The sequence below is a fragment of the Nerophis ophidion genome, linkage group LG01 (genome assembly GCF_033978795.1).
Source record: "Nerophis ophidion isolate RoL-2023_Sa linkage group LG01, RoL_Noph_v1.0, whole genome shotgun sequence".
NCBI classification, from domain to species: domain Eukaryota; kingdom Metazoa; phylum Chordata; class Actinopteri; order Syngnathiformes; family Syngnathidae; genus Nerophis; species Nerophis ophidion.
In genome coordinates, this window is record NC_084611.1 from 1,343,035 (window position 1) to 1,366,821 (window position 23,787).

General features: G+C 39.9%; 2 protein-coding genes across 3 annotated transcripts in view; one reads left to right on the forward strand and one right to left on the reverse strand.

The window, feature by feature from the left end:
* znf608 (zinc finger protein 608) overlaps positions 1-4,870 on the reverse strand; it is an 18,278-nt gene extending 13,408 nt beyond the window's left edge. For both annotated transcript variants that reach the window (XR_009804501.1, XM_061888346.1), the window contains exon 1: positions 4,125-4,870. Coding sequence is in view for 1 of the 2 variants with exons in the window: in XM_061888346.1 (XP_061744330.1) it covers positions 4,125-4,820 (696 nt within the window). In the remaining variant the exon portion in view is untranslated. The remainder of the gene's footprint in view (positions 1-4,124) is intronic.
* A 973-nt stretch (positions 4,871-5,843) lies between these two features.
* Positions 5,844-23,787, forward strand: part of LOC133543721 (cell cycle checkpoint protein RAD17-like) — a 125,705-nt gene continuing 107,761 nt past the window's right edge. The window contains exons 1-5 of the mRNA XM_061888506.1: positions 5,844-6,058; positions 7,079-7,130; positions 11,828-12,022; positions 17,718-17,792; positions 22,761-22,893. Of these exons, the coding sequence (XP_061744490.1) occupies positions 7,095-7,130; positions 11,828-12,022; positions 17,718-17,792; positions 22,761-22,893 (439 nt within the window). The 5' untranslated portion in view covers positions 5,844-6,058; positions 7,079-7,094. The remainder of the gene's footprint in view (positions 6,059-7,078; positions 7,131-11,827; positions 12,023-17,717; positions 17,793-22,760; positions 22,894-23,787) is intronic.

A 23,787-nucleotide genomic window follows, 5' to 3' on the forward strand; every position in this document is an offset into this window, starting at 1 on the left:
ACACACATGTCCAGGTGAATACACGTACAGATGAATACACACATGTACAGGTGAATACACACATGTACAGGTGAATACACACATGTACAGGTGAATACACACATGTACAGGTGAATATATGTCCAGGTGAATACACACATGTCCAGGGGAATATACACAGGTACAGGTGTACACACACATGTACAAGTGAATACACACATGTACATGTGAATACATGTCCAGGTGAATACACACATGTACAGGTCAATACACACATGTACAGGTGAATACATGTCCAGGTGAATATACACCTGTACACCCACATGTACAGGTGAATACACACATGTACAGGTGAATACATGTCCAGGTGAATACACGCATGTCCAGGTGAATACACACGTGTACAGGTGAATACATGTCCAGGTGAATACACACATGTACAGGTGAATACACACATGTCCAGTTGAATACACACATGTACAGGTGAATACACACATGTACAGGTGAATACACACGTGTACAGGTGAATACATGTCCAGGTGAATACACACATGTACAGATGAATAGATGTCCAGGTGAATAGATGTCCAGATGAATACACACATGTACAGGTGAATACATGTACAGGTGAATACACACATGTCCAGGTGAATACATGTACAGGTGAATACACACATGTACAGGTGAATACACACATGTACAGGTGAATACATGTCCAGGTGAATACACACATGTACAGGTGAATACACACATGTACAGGTGAATACATTTCCAGGTGAATACACACATGTACAGGTGAACACACATGTGCAGGTGAATATACACATGTCCAGGTGAATACACACATGTACAGGTGAATACACACATGTGCAGGTGAATACACACATGTACTGGTGAATACACACATGTACAGGTGAATACACACATGTACAGGTGAATACACACATGTACAGGTGAACACACACATGTACAGGTGAATACACACATGTACAGGTGAATACACACATGTCCAGGTGAATACACACATGTACAGGTGAATAAATAAATAAATAAATAAATGGGAATACACACATGTGCAGGTGAATACACACATGTGCAGGTGAATATACACATGTCCAGGTGAATACACACATGTACAGGTGAATACACACATGTACAGGTGAATACACACATGTACTGGTGAATACACACATGTACAGGTGAATACACACATGTACAGGTGAATACACACATGTGCAGGTGAATACACACATGTACAGGTGAATACACACATGTACAGGTGAATATACACATGTACAGGTGAATACACACATGTGCAGGTGAATATACACATGTCCAGGTGAATACACACATGTACAGGTGAATACACACATGTACAGGTGAATACACACATGTACTGGTGAATATACACATGTCCAGGTGAATACACACATGTACAGGTGAATACACACATGTGCAGGTGAATATACACATGTCCAGGTGAATACACACATGTACAGGTGAATACACACATGTACAGGTGAATACACACATGTACTGGTGAATACACACATGTACAGGTGAATACACACATGTACAGGTGAATACACACATGTACAGGTGAACACACACATGTACAGGTGAATACACACATGTACAGGTGAATACACACATGTACAGGTGAATACACACATGTACAGGTGAATACACACATGTACAGGTGAATACACACATGTACAGGTGAATACACACATGTACAGGTGAATACACGTCCAGGTGAATACACACATGTCCAGGTGAATACACATATGTACTGGTGAATACACACATGTCCAGGGGAATACACACATGTACAGGTGAATACACACATGTACAGGTGAATACATGTACAGGTAAACACATGTAATAATAATGATACAAATATTGGATTAGATTGATATAGTGCTTTTCTAGACACTCAAAGCGCTTCACAGAGAAGTGAGAATCCATCATTCATTCACACCTGCTGCTGCTGGTGGTGGTGGTGGTGGTGCTGGTGGTGGTGCTGGTGGTGGTGGTGGTGATGGTGGTGGTGGTGGTGGTGGTGGTGGTGATGGTGGTGGTGGTGATGGTGGTGGTGGTGGTGGTGGTGGTGGTGGTGGTGGTGGTGGTGATGGTGGTGGTGGTGCTGGTGGTGGTGATGGTGGTGGTGGTGGTGGTGGTGATGGTGGTGGTGGTGATGGTGGTGGTGGTGCTGGTGGTGGTGATGGTGGTGGTGCTGGTGGTGGTGGTGGTGATGGTGGTGGTGGTGGTGGTGGTGGTGGTGGTGGTGATGGTGGTGGTGGTGGTGGTGGTGATGGTGGTGGTGGTGGTGATGGTGGTGGTGGTGATGGTGGTGGTGGTGATGGTGGTGGTGGTGATGGTGGTGGTGGTGGTGGTGATGGTGGTGGTGGTGCTGGTGGTGGTGATGGTGGTGGTGAGGGTGGTGGTGGTGGTGGTGATGGTGGTGGTGGTGGTGGTGATGGTGGTGGTGGTGCTGGTGGTGGTGATGGTGGTGGTGCTGGTGGTGGTGGTAGTGATGGTGGTGGTGGTGGTGGTGATGGTGGTGGTGGTGCTGGTGGTGGTGATGGTGGTGGTGGTGGTGAGGGTGGTGGTGGTGGTGGTGGTGGTGATGGTGGTGGTGGTGATGGTGGTGGTGGTGGTGGTGGTGGTGATGGTGGTGGTGGTGATGGTGGTGATGGTGGTGGTGGTGCTGGTGGTGGTGATGGTGGTGGTGCTGGTGGTGGTGGTAGTGATGGTGGTGGTGGTGGTGGTGATGGTGGTGGTGGTGCTGGTGGTGGTGATGGTGGTGGTGGTGGTGAGGGTGGTGGTGGTGGTGGTGGTGGTGATGGTGGTGGTGGTGATGGTGGTGGTGGTGGTGGTGGTGGTGATGGTGGTGGTGGTGATAGTGGTAAGCTATATCAGTAGCCACATCTGCCCTGGGGTAGACTGACGGAAGCGTGGCTGCCGGTTTGCGCCTGTGGCCCCTCCCCTCTGACCACCACCCATCATTCATTCACCAGTGTGAGCGGCACCGGGGGCAAAGGTGAAGTGTCCTGCCCAAGGACACAATGGCAGCCATATGGATGGTAAGAGCTGGGGAGTGAACCTGCAACCCTCAACTTTCTGGCACGGCCGCTATACCCGCTACGCCATGCCACCCAAAACATGTAAATACATGTACAGGTGAATACACACACGTACAGGTGTACACATGTACAGATGAATACACACACGTACAGGTGTACACATGTACAGGTGAATACACACATGTACAGGTGTACACATGTACAGGTGAACACATGTACAGGTGAATACACACATGTACAGGTGTACACATGTACAGGTGAATACACATGTACAGGTGAATACACAGATGTACAGGTGTACACATGTACAGGTGAACACATGTACAGGTGAATACACACATGTACAGGTGTACACATGTACAGGTGAATACACACATGTACAGGTGTACACATGTACAGGTGAATACACACATGTGCAGGTGTACACATGTACAGGTGAACACACACATGTGCAGGTGTACACATGTACAGGTGAACACATGTACAGGTGAATACACACATGTACAGGTGTACACATGTACAGGTGAATACATACATGTACAGGTGAATACACACATGTACAGGTGTACACATGTCCAGGTGAATACACACACGTCCAGGTGAATACACACATGTACAGGTGAATGCACACATGTACAGGTGAATACACACATGTCCAGGTGAATACACACGTCTAGGTGAATACACACCTGTACAGGTGAATACACACATGTCCAGGTGAATGCACACGTCTAGGTGAATGCACACCTGTACAGGTGACTACACACATGTACAGGTGAATACACACATGTACAGGTGAATACACACCTGTGCAGGTGAATACACACATGTCCAGGTGAATACACACATGTACAGGTGAATACACACATGTACAGGTGAATACACACATGTACAGGTGAATACACACCTGTGCAGGTGAATACACACCTGTGCAGGTGAATACACACCTGTGCAGGTGAATACACACCTGTGCAGGTGAATACACACATGTACAGGTGAATACATACATGTCCAGGTGAATACACAAACATGCTATGTGAAGAAGAAGAAGATGCTCACCTTATCTTTGGAGTCGTCATGCGGCCTCCTCACCACCTCTCCTCCTCCTCCTCCTCCTCCTCCTCCTCCTCCCTCTCCTCCTCCGCTGCTCCTCACGCCGTAATCCAGTGCGCTTTTCCCGCAGAGCTGGTGTCGGAGGTGCAAGGTGGTGTTGTCGGGAGTGTGTGGGAGGTGCAAGGTGGTGTTGTCGGGAGTGTGTGGGAGGTGCAAGGTGGTGTTGTCGGGAGTGTGTGGGAGGTGCAGGGTGGTGTTGTCGGGAGTGTGTCGGAGGTGCAAGGTGGTGTTGTCGGGAGTGTGTGGGAGGTGCAAGGTGGTGTTGTCGGGAGTGTGTGGGAGGTGCAAGGTGGTGTTGTCGGGAGTGTGTGGGAGGTGCAAGGTGGTGTTGTCGGGAGTGCGTGGGAGGTGCAAGGTGGTGTTGTCGGGAAGACGCTGGGCCTGCAGGGCGGAAGACGCGAGGAAGAGGAGGGAGGAGGAAGAGGAGGGAGGAGAGCAGCTGTCTCCGCGCTTCTCCTTCCTCCTCCAGCCGCGGACGACATGATTCTCCTTCCGGTCCTCCTTGCCGCCGCTGTTGTTGTTGTTGACGTTGTTGGAGGATGAAATCATCTCCTCCTCACCTCGCAGCCTGGAGGGGGCGGAGCTTGGTGTCCTAAAGGCTGCGCACAATGACGTGGTGTTCAGGACACCATCAGTGAGCATTTTCCCATCAACAACTATTTCACTGATGTAGGATTACACCAAGCCGTGTGGCGCTTTGCCACGCGGGGGCGCTGGAGTGCCACGTCTGGGCTGTGACGTCAGCATGTCTGGGGGCGGGGTCTAAAGGTCGCAGCCTGGCTGCTCTAAAGATGGGAGGAAGGTTCCTCTCAAATAAAGTGATTTTTTTTTAACCGTTCTTAGTTTTTTTCTTCAACAAAACAATCACTAATATCTGGATCAGAATAATATACAAATATTGCGAGGAATTCTCTGAAATATTGCTATCAGGGCTACATAGAAACATCGATTCACATCCAAATTTTAAATCAATTTCTATTTTTTTTTAAATTGACAAAACTATATATATATATATATATATATATATATATATATATATATATATATATACACGACGTGTTAGGAAACAGTGTACATGCAAACAGAAAGAGCTTTTCTAGCATGTTTTGCAAAAGTTTCTCTATAACTATTAAACAAGTTAATACATTGCGAAAATGTGTTTGAGTGGAGAATCTATTCCGAATAGGATCTTCATCCTGGGAGTCAGAATCCAAACGAATCGTTTGGTGGCCAAAGATTGGCAGTCTTAAATATAATTTATTTTGTTGTTGTGTTCTGCTTGTAAACATTGGAGAACTTCATGCCTTGACAGTGACAGCACCAGTTTGAATCTGGACAAATTTAGCTTGCAACAAAATAACATCGACCAGCATTTGTTGTTGTCAAGAATTCCAATACTAAAGAAGAGATCACGTGATCACTTCTCCGGGAGAATGCAAATAAAAAGAAAAGACAGTCACTTTACAACCCCTGACGCTGTTTTCTACTTATTGTGATTATTATTTCTCACCTCTTTTTAAATGTTGCAATTTATAAATAAAGGTTCATAGAATAAAAAATAAAAAATAAAATTAAATGAGTTTCCGAGGTGGCAAACGACGTGCGCATGCGCAGAATAAGCACTACCGTCATAGGTCTTAGTTTTTTACGTTACTTTACGTCACCGCGGTGCGATTTGCGGCATTCAACCTCCACGGGGCTTGTTGAAACAATCTTGGTCAGAAATCTTCAATTTGGCTCTTTAATGACGATAAATCTTCAATTTGGCTCTTTACTGACGATAAATCTTCAAATTGACTCTTTACTGACGATAAATAATTGAAGAACTTTAGGAGAAAAGAACAATAAAGAGTCAGACACTGAACTTAAAGGCAAACTTGGTAAGTTTTTTTCGACATTAAAAACGTGTTTTTCATGACCTAATATTGTCAATGAATGATGTAATATTGTCACTTAATGATTTAATATTGTCAATGAATGATGTAATATTGTCAATGAATGATGTAATATTGTCACTTAATGATTTAATATTGTCAATGAATGATGTAATATTGTCACTTAATGATTTAATATTGTCAATGAATGATGTAATATTGTCAATGAATGATGTAATATTGTCACTTAATGATTTAATATTGTCAATGAATGATGTAATATTGTCACTTAATGATTTAATATTGTCAATGAATGATGTAATATTGTCAATGAATGATGTAATATTGTCACTTAATGATTTAATATTGTCAATGAATGATGTAATATTGTCACTTAATGATTTAATATTGTCAATGAATGATGTAATATTGTCAATGAATGATGTAATATTGTCACTTAATGATTTAATATTGTCAATGAATGATGTAATATTGTCACTTAATGATTTAATATTGTCAATGAATGATGTAATATTGTCAATGAATGATGTAATATTGTCACTTAATGATTTAATATTGTCAATGAATGATGTAATATTGTCACTTAATGATTTAATATTGTCAATGAATGATGTAATATTGTCAAAGTGTTGTGGCAATAACAACCATTCACTTTGTCATTGTGTTTGTATTCTTATGATCATGTTCACAGTAATAATTGTATTCATATGATCATGTTCACAGTAATAATTGTATTCATATGATCATGTTCACAGTAATAATTGTATTCATTTGATCATGTTCATAGTAATAATTGTATTCATTTGATCATGTTCATAGTAATAATTGTATTCATTTGATCATGTTCACAGTAATAATTGAATTCATTTGATCATGTTCATAGTAATAATTGTATTCATTTGATCATGTTCACAGTAATAATTGAATTCATTTGATCATGTTCATAGTAATAATTGTATTCATATGATCATGTTCATAGTAATAATTGTACATCACATTTCTTAGGTTGAGGACTTCAAGCATGCCAAAGATGGAAGAGAAAGTGTCTTCAAAGAAGGTGAGTTAGTTGTAAGTTTATTTGGCAAATATCGAGCTGGTCTTCAGTCAGGTGACTTCTTCCATGAAGTGAAAGGCAATGATGGCGGAGCAAGAAGCCAAGATGGCTGTCGTGCAGCAAGCAGCGTGTCAACTGTCTGAGTGCAAAAGAGGCTTGTGTCTTCCTGCAAGAAGCAGATGGCAGCAAAGTAAATCCAACCATGCAATGGAATAGATTTTGATTCTTGATGAAAACCAGATTTGTGGAGTGATATCAAGTATTATAGGAAGTATTGTGCTGCGGACATCATTCTACGCCGCAAAACAGATGAAACTTGTAAAAGCATGGAGGTCTGCGACTTCTTTGTGTGTCCATCAAGCACGTTGGTATCAACACTCTCCCACATTAATATGTATCGCTTTTGCTCCAGACAATGTGTACCATATGTGATACAGATGTGTTGATAATTTGAGACGGATGTGTTGACCATATGTGACCAGGTGTGTTGACAATATGTACCATATGTGATACAGATGTGTTGATCATATGTACCATATGTGATACAGATGTGTTGATAATTTGAGACGGATGTGTTGACAATATGTGACCAGGTGTGTTGACAATATGTACCACGTGATACAGATGTGTTGATCATATGTACCATATGTGATACAGATGTGTTGATAATTTGAGACGGATGTGTTGACAATATGTACCACGTGATACAGATGTGTTGATCATATGTACCATATGTGATACAGATGTGTTGATAATTTGAGACAGATGTGTTGACAATATGTGACCAGGTGTGTTGACAATACGTACCATATGTGATACAGATGTGATGACCATATGTGATTCAGATGTGTTGACAATATGTGATACAGATGACGTGTTGACAATATGTGATACAGATGTGTTGACCATATGTACCATATGTGATACAGATGTGTTGACAATATGTGACTAGGTGTGGTGACAATGTGTACCATATGTGATACAGATGTGTAGACAATTTGAGACAGATGTGTTGACAATATGTGACCAAGTGTGTTGACAATGTGTACCATATGTGATACAGATGTGTTGATCATATGTACCATATGTGATACAGATGTGTTTACAATATGTGACAAGGTGTGTTGACAACATGTACCATATGTGATACAGATGTGTTGACAATTTGAGACAGATGTGTTGACAATATGTGACCAAGTGTGTTGACAATGTATACCGTATGTGATACAGATGTGTTGACAATATGTGATACATATGACATGTTGACTATATGTGATACAGATGTGTTGACCTATGTACCATATGTGTTACAGACGTGTTGACCATATGTGATACAGATGTGTTTATAATATATACCATATGTGATATAGATGTTTATAATATATACCATATGTGATACAGATGTGTTGACAATATGTGATACAGATGACGTGTTGACTATATGTGATACAGATGTGTTGACCTATGTACCATATGTGTTACAGACGTGTTGACCATATGTGATACAGATGTGTTTATAATATATACCATATGTGATATAGATGTTTATAATATATGCCATATGTGATACAGATGTGTTGACAATATGTGATACAGATGACGTGTTGACTATATGTGATACAGATGTGTTGAGCTATGTACCATATGTGATACAGACGTGTTGACCATATGTGATACAGATGTGTTAACAATATGTACCATATGTGATACAGATGTGTTGACAATATGTGATACAGATGAGATGTTGACAATATGTGATACAGATGAGATGTTGACAATATGTACCATACGTGATACAGATGAGATGTTGACAATATGTACCATACGTGATACAGATGTGTTGACAATATGTACCATACGTGATACAGATGAGATGTTGACAATATGTACCATACGTGATACAGATGTGTTGACAATATGTACCATACGTGATACAGATGTGTTGACAATATGTACCATACGTGATACAGATGTGTTGACAATATGTACCATACGTGATACATATGTGTTGACAATATGTACCATACGTGATACATATGTGTTGACAATATGTACCATACGTGATACAGATGTGTTGACAATATGTACCATACGTGATACAGATGTGTTGACAATATGTACCATACGTGATACAGATGTGTTGACAATATGTACCATTCGTGATACAGATGTGTTGTCAATACGTGATACAGATGTGTTGACAATATGTACCATACGTGATACAGATGTGTTGACAATATGTACCATACGTGATACATATGTGTTGACAATATGTACCATACGTGATACAGATGTGTTGACAATATGTACCATACGTGATACACATGTGTTGACAATATGTACCATACGTGATACAGATGTGTTGACAATATGTACCATACGTGATACATATGTGTTGACAATATGTACCATACGTGATACATATGTGTTGACAATATGTACCATACGTGATACAGATGTGTTGACAATATGTGATACAGATGTGTTGACAATATGTACCATACGTGATACATATGTGTTGACAATATGTACCATACGTGATACAGATGTGTTGACAATATGTACCATACGTGATACAGATGTGTTGACAATATGTACCATACGTGATACATATGTGATGACAATATGTACCATACGTGATACAGATGTGTTGACAATATGTACCATACGTGATACATATGTGTTGACAATATGTACCATACGTGATACAGATGTGTTGACAATATGTACCATACGTGATACATATGTGTTGACAATATGTACCATACGTGATACAGATGTGTTGACAATATGTACCATACGTGATACAGATGTGTTGACAATATGTACCATACGTGATACAGATGTGTTGACAATATGTACCATACGTGATACAGATGTGTTGACAATATGTGATACATATGTGTTGACAATATGTACCATACGTGATACAGATGTGTTGACAATATGTACCATACGTGATACAGATTTGTGACAATATGTACCATACGTGATACAGATGTGTTGACAATATGTGATACATATGTGTTGACAATATGTACCATACGTGATACAGATGTGTTGACAATATGTACCATACGTGATACAGATTTGTGACAATATGTACCATACGTGATACATATGTGTTGACAATATGTACCATACGTGATACATATGTGTTGACAATATGTACCATACGTGATACAGATGTGTTGACAATATGTGATACATATGTGTTGACAATATGTACCATACGTGATACAGATGTGTTGACAATATGTGATACATATGTGTTGACAATATGTACCATACGTGATACAGATGTGTTGACAATATGTACCATACGTGATACAGATTTGTGACAATATGTACCATACGTGATACAGATGTGTTGACAATATGTACCATACGTGATACAGATGTGTTGACAATATGTGATACATATGTGTTGACAATATGTACCATACGTGATACAGATGTGTTGACAATATGTACCATACGTGATACAGATGTGTTGACAATATGTACCATTCGTGATACAAATGTGTTGTCAATACGTGATACAGATGTGTTGACAATATGTACCATACGTGATACAGATGTGTTGACAATATGTACCATACGTGATACATATGTGTTGACAATATGTACCATACGTGATACAGATGTGTTGACAATATGTACCATACGTGATACATATGTGTTGACAATATGTACCATACGTGATACAGATGTGTTGACAATATGTACTATACGTGATACAGATGTGTTGACAATATGTACTATACGTGATACAGATGTGTTGACAATATGTACCATACGTGATACAGATGTGTTGACAATATGTACCATATGTGATACAGATGTGTTGACAATATGTACCATACGTGATACAGATTTGTGACAATATGTACCATACGTGATACAGATGTGTTGACAATATGTACCATACGTGATACAGATGTGTTGACAATATGTACCATTCGTGATACAGATGTGTTGACAATATGTGATACATATTTGTTGACAATATGTACCATACGTGATACAGATGTGTTGACAATATGTACCATACGTGATACAGATTTGTGACAATATGTACCATACGTGATACAGATGTGTTGACAATATGTACCATACGTGATACAGATGTGTTGACAATATGTACCATTCGTGATACAGATGTGTTGACAATATGTGATACATATTTGTTGACAATATGTACCATACGTGATACAGATGTGTTGACAATATGTACCATACGTGATACAGATTTGTGACAATATGTACCATACGTGATACAGATGTGTTGACAATATGTACCATACGTGATACATATGTGTTGACAATATGTACCATACGTGATACAGATGTGTTGACAATATGTGATACATATGTGTTGACAATATGTACCATACGTGATACAGATGTGTTGACAATATGTACCATACGTGATACAGATGTGTTGACAATATGTGATACATATTTGTTGACAATATGTACCATACGTGATACAGATGTGTTGACAATATGTAACATACGTGATACAGATTTGTGACAATATGTACCATACGTGATACAGATGTGTAGACAATATGTGATCCAGATGTGGTGGTCCCAAATTGAAACGCTTGAACGTCCTGTCCACTGGTTGAGCGACAGTCCATTCTTCTGGTTTTGCTACGAGGAGGTGCAGACTTAATGACGATGTTTTCTTGCAGCACAACCATTGGGTGAATCCATCATTCAGCGACTTGCTGGGGGACAACTTGCCTACTTGTGGAAAGAAACGTTCTTGCCAGGCTTTGGCTTCCAGAAGTGAGAAGAAGAAGCCCCAGAAGAGGAAAGGAGAACCGGACTCTGGCTGCCAGGACCAAGATGAACCCTGGGTGCAAAGATACGCAGCACGCTCAAAGGTTAGCATTGTTAGCTAATGCTGTCATGTGGTACAGTCTCACCTCAACTCTGGAGCTGGTGACTGTCTACCTGACACAACTCTGGAGCTGGTGACTGTCTACCTGCCACAACTCTGGAGCTGGTGACTGTCTACCTGACACAACTCTGGAGTTGGTGACTGTCTACCTGACACAACTCTGGAGCTGGTGACTGTCTACCTGACACAACTCTGGAGCTGGTGACTGTCTACCTGCCACAACTCTGGAGCTGGTGACTGTCTACCTGACACAACTCTGGAGTTGGTGACTGTCTACCTGCCACAACTCTGGAGCTGGTGACTGTCTACCTGCCACAACTCTGGAGTTGGTGACTGTCTACCTGCCACAACTCTGGAGCTGGTGACTGTCTACCTGCCACAACTCTGGAGCTGGTGACTGTCTACCTGACACAACTCTGGAGCTGGTGACTGTCTACCTGACACAACTCTGGAGTTGGTGACTGTCTACCTGCCACAACTCTGGAGCTGGTGACTGTCTACCTGCCACAACTCTGGAGTTGGTGACTGTCTACCTGACACAACTCTGGAGCTGGTGACTGTCTACCTGCCACAACTCTGGAGTTGGTGACTGTCTACCTGCCACAACTCTAGAGTTGGTGACTGTCTACCTGACACAACTCTGGAGCTGGTGACTGTCTACCTGCCACAACCCTGGAGCTGGTGACTGTCTACCTGCCACAACTCTGGAGCTGGGGACTGTCTACCTGCCACAACTCTGGAGCTGGTGACTGTCTACCTGCCACAACTCTGGAGTTGGTGACTGTCTACCTGCCACAACTCTGGAGCTGGTGACTGTCTACCTGCCACAACTCTGGAGCTGGTGACTGTCTACCTGCCACAACTCTGGAGTTGGTGACTGTCTACCTGCCACAACTCTGGAGCTGGTGACTGTCTACCTGCCACAACTCTGGAGTTGGTGACTGTCTACCTGCCACAACTCTGGAGTTGGTGACTGTCTACCTGCCACAACTCTGGAGCTGGTGACTGTCTACCTGCCACAACTCTGGAGTTGGTGACTGTCTACCTGCCACAACTCTGGAGCTGGTGACTGTCTACCTGACACAACTCTGGAGTTGGTGACTGTCTACCTGACACAACTCTGGAGTTGGTGACTGTCTACCTGACACAACTCTGGAGTTGGTGACTGTCTACCTGACACAACTCTGGAGTTGGTGACTGTCTACCTGCCACAACTCTGGAGTTGGTGACTGTCTACCTGCCACAACTCTGGAGCTGGTGACTGTCTACCTGCCACAACTCTGGAGCTGGTGACTGTCTACCTGCCACAACTCTGGAGTTGGTGACTGTCTATCTGCCACAACTCTGGAGTTGGTGACTGTCTACCTGACACAACTCTGGAGCTGGTGACTGTCTACCTGACACAACTCTGGAGCTGGTGACTGTCTACCTGCCACAACTCTGGAGTTGGTGACTGTCTACCTGACACAACTCTGGAGTTGGTGACTGTCTACCTGACACAACTCTGGAGCTGGTGACTGTCTACCTGCCACAACTCTGGAGTTGGTGACTGTCTACCTGACACAACTCTGGAGTTGGTGACTGTCTACCTGCCACAACTCTGGAGTTGGTGACTGTCTACCTGCCACAACTCTGGAGTTGGTGACTGTCTACCTGACACAACTCTGGAGTTGGTGACTGTCTACCTGACACAACTCTGGAGCTGGTGACTGTCTACCTGCCACAACTCTGGAGTTGGTGACTGTCTACCTGACACAACTCTGGAGTTGGTGACTGTCTACCTGCCACAACTCTGGAGCTGGTGACTGTCTACCTGCCACAACTCTGGAGTTGGTGACTGTCTACCTGACACAACTCTGGAGTTGGTGACTGTCTACCTGCCACAACTCTGGAGTTGGTGACTGTCTACCTGACACAACTCTGGAGTTGGTGACTGTCTACCTGACACAACTCTGGAGCTGGTGACTGTCTACCTGCCACAACTCTGGAGTTGGTGACTGTCTACCTGACACAACTCTGGAGTTGGTGACTGTCTACCTGCCACAACTCTGGAGCTGGTGACTGTCTACCTGCCACAACTCTGGAGCTGGTGACTGTCTACCTGCCACAACTCTGGAGCTGGTGACTATCTACCTGCCACAACTCTGGAGCTGGTGACTGTCTACCTGACACAACTCTGGAGCTGGTGACTGTCTACCTGCCACAACTCTGGAGTTGGTGACTGTCTACCTGCCACAACTCTGGAGCTGGTGACTGTCTACCTGACACAACTCTGGAGCTGGTGACTGTCTACCTGCCACAACTCTGGAGTTGGTGACTGTCTACCTGACACAACTCTGGAGTTGGTGACTGTCTACCTGACACAACTCTGGAGTTGGTGACTGTCTACCTGCCACAACTCTGGAGTTGGTGACTGTCTACCTGCCAAAACTCTGGAGTGGGTGACTGTCTACCTGCCACAACTCTGGAGCTGGTGACTGTCTACCTGCCAAAACTCTGGAGTGGGTGACTGTCTACCTGCCACAACACACAAAGCTTGCACTTTTCAATCTCAGTCCCCTTCTTTCCACATGAACTCCAATCAGTGATTGGTGCTTGGCCAACAGTAACATGCCTTTGAAGAAGGAAATAATACTTACGCCACCGTAACAAAATATTTGATATACCTTCTTATATAGAACAGACTTTTTTATAGAATATTATCACTTTATCCTTTCTAAGATACTTGTTTGTAGAATATTATCACTTTATCATATGTAAGATACTTTTTATAGAACATTATCATATATAAGATACTTTTTTATAGAACATTATCATATATAAGATACTTTTTATAGAACATTATCACAAAAAAGATACCTTTTTATAGAACATTATCACTTTATCATTTATAAGATACTTTTTATTGAACATTCTCACTTTATCATTTATAAGATACTTTTTATAGAACATTATCATATATAAGATACTTTTTTATAGAACGTTATCGCTTTATCATATATAAGATACTTTTTATAGAACATTATCATATATAAGATACTTTTTTATAGAACATTATCACTTTATCGTTTCTAAGATACTTGTTTGTAGAATATTATCACTTTATCATATATAAGATACTTTTTTATAGAACTTTATCATATATAAGAGACTTTCTTTATATAATATCACTTTATCATTTCTAGAACATTATAATTGTATCATATATGAGATACTTTTTTATAGAACATTATCACTTTATCATATATAAGATCCTTTTTTTTATAGAATATTATCACTATCATATATACATATATCTTTGTAGATCAATGAAGTTTGTCAATGTATGTATATATATATATATATATATATATATATATATATATATATATGGGCTTCACGGTGGCAGAGGGGTTAGTGCATCTGCCTCACAATACAAAGGTCCTGCAGTCCTGGGTTCAATAAACAATCTTTCTGTGTGGAGTTTGCATGTTCTCCTCGTGAATGCGTGGGTTCCCTCCGGGTACTCCGGCTTCCCCCCACCTCCAAAGACATGCACCTGGGGATAGGCCCCTCCCACCTCCAAAGACATGCACCTGGGGATAGGCCCCTCCCACCTCCAAAGACATGCACCTGGGGATAGGCCCCTCCCACCTCCAAAGACATGCACCTGGGGATAGACCCCTCCCACCTCCAAAGACATGCACCTGGGGATAGACCCCTCCCACCTCCTGGGGATAGGTTGATTGGCAACACTAAATGGTCCCCTAGTGTGTGAATGTTGTCTGTCTATCTGTGTTGGCCCTGTGTTGAGGTGGTGACTTGTCCAGGGTGTACTCCGCCTTCCACCCGGTTGTAGCTGAGATAGGCGCCAGCGACCCTAAAGGGGTTCAAATGGATTATTCTCTGGATAATCCAATCAAGACATATATATATATATATATATATATATATATATATATCTTGATTGGATTATCCAGAGAATAGTGCTCGATACCGTGGTAGAGCGCAATATGTAGGTGTGGGAAAAATCACAAGACTACTTCATCTCTACAGATCTGTTTCATCAGGAGATCTCCTGATGATTGAGGGAACCCCTCATGAAACACTTCTGTAGAGATGAAGTAGTCTTGTGATTTTTCCCACACCTACATATATATATATATAGAGGGTGTTGGAAAAAATCGTTGTGCGATTCAGAATCGATTCTAATTTTTAAAAAATCGATTTGAAAAAAAAAAAAATCTAATTCCAAAAGCAAAGCTGAGCCAGCAACACTCAGAAATGCAATAAACAGAACAATTGAGAGGAGACACAAACACCACACAGAACAAAGCAAAAGTAGTGAATATTATCAACAACAGTATCAATATTAGTTATCATTTCAGCATAGCAGTGATTAAAAATCCCTCATTGACATTATCATTAGACATTTATAAGAATAATCAAAAAGAACAATAGTGTCACAGTGGCTTACACTTGCATGGCATCTCATAAGCTGGACAACACACTGTGTCCAATGTTTGCACAAAGATAAAATAAGTCATATTTTTGCTTCCTTTAATAGTTCAAACACATTTACATTATTGCAATCAGTTGATAAAACATTGTCCTTTACAATTATAAAAGCTTTTAAAAAAACATCTACTACTCTGCCAGCATGTCAGCAGACTGGGGTAGATCCTGCTGAAATCTATGTATTGAATGAATACACAATCCTTTTAACTCGAGAAAATATCCTTTTTGAATCGAGAATCGAATCGAATCGGAAAAATCGATATATTATCGAATCGCAACCCCAAGAATCGATATTGAACCGAATCGTGAGACATCCAAAGATTCACAGCCCTAATATATATATGTATGTGTATATATGTGTATATATGTATATATATATATTTATGTATATATATGTTTGTGTGTGTGTGTATATATATATATATATATATATATATATATATATATATATATTTATGTATATATATGTGTGTGTATGTATATATATATACATATATATATATATATATATATATACATATATATGTGTGTATTAGGGGTGTGAAAAAAATGGATGATACAGCAGAGGATTGGGAGAATGTCATGTGGTCAGATGAAACCAAAATATAACTTTTTGCTATAAACTCAACTCGTCATGTTTGTAGGAAGAAGAATACTGAGTTGCATCCCAAGAACACCATACCTACTGTGAAGCATGGGGGTGGAAACATCATGCTTTGGGGCTGTTTTTCTGCTAAGGGGACAGGACGATTGATCCGTGTTAAGGAAAGAATGAATGGGGCCATGTATCCTGAGATTTGGAGCCAAAACCTCCTTCCATCAGTGAGAGCTTTGAATGCTTGACCAAATACTTATTTTCCACCATCATTTACAAATAAATTCTTAATGTGAATTCCTGGATATTTTTTCCACATTCTGTCTCTCACAGTTGAAGTGTACCTATGATGAAAATGACAGACCTCTGTCAACATTTGAAGTGGGAGAACTTGCACAATCGCTGGCTGACTAAATACTTTTTTGCCCCACTGTATATAAGTGTGTGTGCACATATGTATGCACCTGACTAATAAAAGCCCATCCAATCATTGAGTTTGAGCAAGTAGAAGCTGTGACGTGATGAAATGTAGCACCAATGCTAACTGAAGCTAGCTGCTGATGTTCAACTTGTTGTCTTCATGCAGGCGGAGCTTGCAGTGCACAAGAAGAAGGTCCAGGAAGTGGAACATTGGCTCAGATTGCATTCAAAAACATCACAGGTATGATTGATTTATTTGGATTGATCAAATTAACATCCATATTTCGATAAATGTAACATCTATGATTCGACATTTAACATCAATGATTTGACATATTTAACATCTTATGATTTTGACACATTTAACATCTTATGATTTTAACATGTTTAACATCTATGCTTTGACACCTTTAATAGCTATGTTGTGACATATGTAACATGTATGATTTGACATATGTCACATCAATGTTGTGACATATGTAACATGTATGATTTGACATATGTCACATCAATGTTGTGACAATATGCAACATGTTTGATTTGACATATGTCACATCAATGTTGTGACATATGTAACATGTATGATTTGACATATGTCACATCATTGTTGTGACATATGTAACATGTATGATTTGACATATGTCACATCATTGTTGTGACATATGTAACATGTATGATTTGACATATGTCACATCAATGTTGTGACATATGTAACATGTATGATTTGACATATGTCACATCATTGTTGTGACATGTGTAACATGTATGATTTGACATATGTCACATCAATGTTGTGACAATATGTAACATGTATGATTTGACATATGTCACATCAATGTTGTGACATATGTAACATGTATGATTAGACATATGTCACATCAATGTTGTGACAATATGTAACATGTATGATTTGACATATGTCACATCAATGTTGTGACATATGTAACATGTATGATTAGACATATGTCACATCAATGTTGTGACAATATGTAACATGTATGATTTGACATATGTCACATCAATGTTGTGACAATATGTAACATGTATGATTTGACATATGTCACATCAATGTTGTGACATATGTAACATGTATGATTTGACATATGTCACATCAATGTTGTGACATGTAACATGTATGATTTGACATATGTCACATCAATGTTGTGACATATGTAACATGTATGATTTGACATATGTCACATCATTGTTGTGACATATGTAACATGTATGATTTGACATATGTCACATCAATGTTGTGACATATGTAACATGTATGATTTGACATATGTCACATCAATGTTGGGACATGTGTAACATGTATGATTTGACATATGTCACATCAATGTTGGGACATGTGTAACATGTATGATTTGACATATGTCACATCATTGTTGTGACATATGTAACATGTATGATTTCACATATGTCACATCAATGTCGTGACATGTAACATGTATGATTTGACATATGTCACATCAATGTTGTGACATATGTAACATGTATGATTTGACATATGTCACATCATTGTTGTGACATATGTAACATGTATGATTTGACATATGTCATATCAATGTTGTGACATATGTAACATGTATGATTTGACATATGTCACATCAATGTTGTGACATGTCACATGTATGATTTGACATATGTCACATCAATGTTGTGACATATGTAACATGTATGATTTGACATATGTCACATCAATGTTGTGACATGTAACATGTATGATTTGACATATGTCACATCAATGTTGTGACATGTAACATGTATGATTTCACATATGTCACATCAATGTTGTGACATGTAACATGTATGATTTGACATGTCACATCAATGTTTTGACATATGTAACATGTATGATTTGACATATGTCACATCATTGTTGTGACATATGTAACATGTATGATTTGACATATGTCACATCAATGTTGTGACATGTAACATGTATGATTTGACATATGTCACATCAATGTTGTGACATATGTAACATGTATGATTTGACATATGTCACATCATTGTTGTGACATATGTAACATGTATGATTTGACATATGTCACATCAATGTTGTGACATATGTAACATGTATGATCTGACATATGTCACATCAATGTTGTGACATGTAACATGTATGATTTGACATATGTCACATCAATGTTGTGACATGTAACATGTATGATTTCACATATGTCACATCAATGTTGTGACATGTAACATGTATGATTTGACATGTCACATCAATGTTGTGACATATGTAACATGTATGATTTGACATATGTCACATCATTGTTGTGACATATGTAACATGTATGATTTGACATATGTCACATCAATGTTGTGACATATGTAACATGTATGATCTGACATATGTCACATCAATGTTGTGACATGTAACATGTATGATTTGACATATGTCACATCAATGTTGTGACATGTAACATGTATGATTTCACATATGTCACATCAATGTTGTGACATGTAACATGTATGATTTGACATGTCACATCAATGTTGTGACATATGTGACATGTATGATTTGACATATGTCACATCATTGTTGTGACATATGTAACATGTATGATTTGACATATGTCACATCAATGTTGTGACATGTAACATGTATGATTTGACATATGTCACATCAATGTTATGACATATGTAACATGTATGATTTGACATATGTCACATCAATGTTGTGACATATGTCACATCAATGTTGTGACATATGTAACATGTATGATTTGACATATTTCACATCAATGTTGTGACATGTGTAACATGTATGATTTGACATATGTCACATCAATGTTGTGAAATATGTAACATGTATGATTTGACATATGTCACATCAATGCTGTGACAATATGTAACATGTATGGTTTGACATATGTCAACTCAATGTTGTGAAATATGTAACATGTATGATTTGACATATGTCACATCAATGTTGTGAAATATGTAACATGTATGATTTGACATATGTCACATCAATGTTGTGACAATATGTAACATGTATGATTTGACATATGTAATGGGTATGATTTGAAATGTACATATATAGGTGATGAAAATTAATAAAAACATACCTGTCAATATTTCCATTTCAACTTTTTTTTTTTCTGAAAATTGGGTAGTAATGATGGATTTTAATTTCCATCCCAAATCACTGTCCAATTAATATAAGAAGAACATTCATCTGTTGATTCCTCTACAGAAATGACAAGCTGCCGTATATGTCTTTTATTTTGCTTTGTTTCTTAGTGGAGTTGTTGATCAGTGTCCTAGATCTTAGTTGTCTTGTCATGCTCAGGGTGGACTAAGTTGTTGATCAGTGTCCTAGGTCTTAGTTGTCTTGTCATGCTCAGGGTGGACTAAGTTGTTGATCAGTGTCCTAGGTCTTAGTTGTCTTGTCATGCTCAGGGTGGACTAAGTTGTTGATCAGTGTCCTAGATCTTAGTTGTCTTGTCATGCTCAGGGTGGACTAAGTTGTTGATCAGTGTCCTAGATCTTAGTTGTCTTGTCATGCTCAGGGTGGACTAAGTTGTTGATCAGTGTCCTAGATCTTAGTTGTCTTGTCATGCTCAGGGTGGACTAAGTTGTTGATCAGTGTCCTAGATCTTAGTTGTCTTGTCATGCTCAGGGTGGACTAAGTTGTTGATCAGTGTCCTAGATCTTAGTTGTCTTGTCATGCTCAGGGTGGACTAAGTTGTTGATCAGTGTCCTAGATCTTAGTTGTCTTGTCATGCTCAGGGTGGACTAAGTTGTTGATCAGTGTCCTAGATCTTAGTTGTCTTGTCATGCTCAGGGTGGACTAAGTTGTTGATCAGTGTCCTAGATCTTAGTTGTCTTGTCATGCTCAGGGTGGACTAAGTTGTTGATCAGTGTCCTAGATCTTAGTTGTCTTGTCATGCTCAGGGTGGACTAAGTTGTTGATCAGTGTCCTAGATCTTAGTTGTCTTGTCATGCTCAGGGTGGACTAAGTTGTTGATCAGTGTCCTAGATCTTAGTTGTCTTGTCATGCTCAGGGTGGACTAAGTTGTTGATCAGTGTCCTAGATCTTAGTTGTCTTGTCATGCTCAGGGTGGACTAAGTTGTTGATCAGTGTCCTAGATCTTAGTTGTCTTGTCATGCTCAGGGTGGACTAAGTTGTTGATCAGTGTCCTAGATCTTAGTTGTCTTGTCATGCTCAGGGTGGACTAAGTTGTTGATCAGTGTCCTAGATCTTAGTTGTCTTGTCATGCTCAGGGTGGACTAAGTTGTTGATCAGTGTCCTAGATCTTAGTTGTCTTGTCATGCTCAGGGTGGACTAAGTTGTTGATCAGTGTCCTAGATCTTAGTTGTCTTGTCATGCTCAGGGTGGACTAAGTTGTTGATCAGTGTCCTAGATCTTAGTTGTCTTGTCATGCTCAGGGTGGACTAAGTTGTTGATCAGTGTCCTAGATCAGTGGTTCTCAAATGGGGGTGCGCGTACCCCTGGGGGTACTTGAAGGTAAGCCAAGGGGTACGTGAGATTTTTTTTTTAATATTCTAAAAAAGCAACAATTCAAAAAATCTTTTATAAATATATTTATCGAATAATACTTCAACAAAATATGAATGTAAGTTCATAAACTGTGGAACAAAAAATGCAACAATGCAATATTCAGTGTTGACAGCTCGATTTTTGTGGACATGTTCCATAAATATTGATGTTAAAGATGTATTTTTTTGTGAAGAAATGTTTAGAAGTAAGTTGATGAATCCAGATGGATCTCTATTACAATCCCCAAAGAGGGCTCTTTAAGTTGATGATTACTTCTATGTGGAGAAATCTGCATTTATCATTCAATCTCTTGTTTAATTTTCAATGTTTTTTACTTTAAGTTGATGATTACTTCTATGTGGAGAAATCTGCATTTATCATTGAATCACTTGTTTACTTTTCAACAAGTTTCGAGGTATTTTTACATCTTTTTTTCCAAATAGTTCAAGAAAAAACACTTTAAATGAGCAATATTTTGCACTGTTATAGAATTGAATAAATCAGAAACTGATGACATAGTGCTGTATTTTACTTCTTTGTCGCTTGTTTTCAACCAAAAATGCTTTGCTCTGATTAGGGGGTACTTGAATTAAAAACAATTTCACAGGGGGTACATCACTGAAACAAGGTTGAGAACCACTGTCCTAGATCTTCCAGATGTGACCACAGTTGTCTTGTCATGCACAGGGTGGACTATTACTCCTGACTGGACCCTCAGGCTGTGGAAAGACTGCTACAGTCCAGGTTTTATGTGCCGAGCTGGGCCTAAGGATCCAGGAGTGGACCAACCCCACTAGCGAGGACTCACACAGTCAACACGGTAAGAATGCTGCTCTGCTATTTCTGGAGACAACATATTTACTAGACACTTGTAGAACCTCTTTTCTGGCTGTGCAAGAGCTTACCTTCAGATTGCAAATGAAACCATGTCCTACCCTCTCCAACACCATCCTTTCACAACAATGTGTTCTTAACTAGGACAAGAACACATGTTTTCTTGTTGATGCATTCTAAATCATAAAGATATGGCAAGTAGGAGGCAGCTAACAATTCAAAGAATGGGAGTACTCTACTGCGCCCTTAAAGTCCTCTAAAAAACACCAACAATACTCCATTTACATGTTGTGACCTGAAAATATTAGCAATATTGGTATTATAAGTGCTAACGCAGAGGAACTACTTCAAGCAACGCTGTGATCATGGAGAGCTAACTAGCTTATGCTGTTACTACGCCTGGGCGGTATATGGATATACTGGATACATGGCGGGTTTGTCTTTGTGCGATATAGAAAATGACTATATGGTGATATTGGAGTATACCTTCTCACGCAGTTGCTTTTAGCTGCTGGCATTACACTACAGGCTCTTCTCACTCTTTCTTGTCTCTCCTTCTCACAGACAGCAAGCGCACATTCTTACATACGTCACATACTGTCACCTCACACGTCACATACTGTCACCTCATACCTCACATACTGTCACCTCATAGGTCACATACTGTCACCTCATAGGTCACATACTGTCACCTCACACGTCACATACTGTCACCTCATACGTCACATACTGTCACCTCATACAGCACATACTGTCACCTCATACGTCACATACTGTCACCTCATACAGCACATACTGTCACCTCATACCTCACATACTGTCACCTCATACGTCACATACTGTCACCTCATACGGCACATACTGTCACCTCATACGTCAC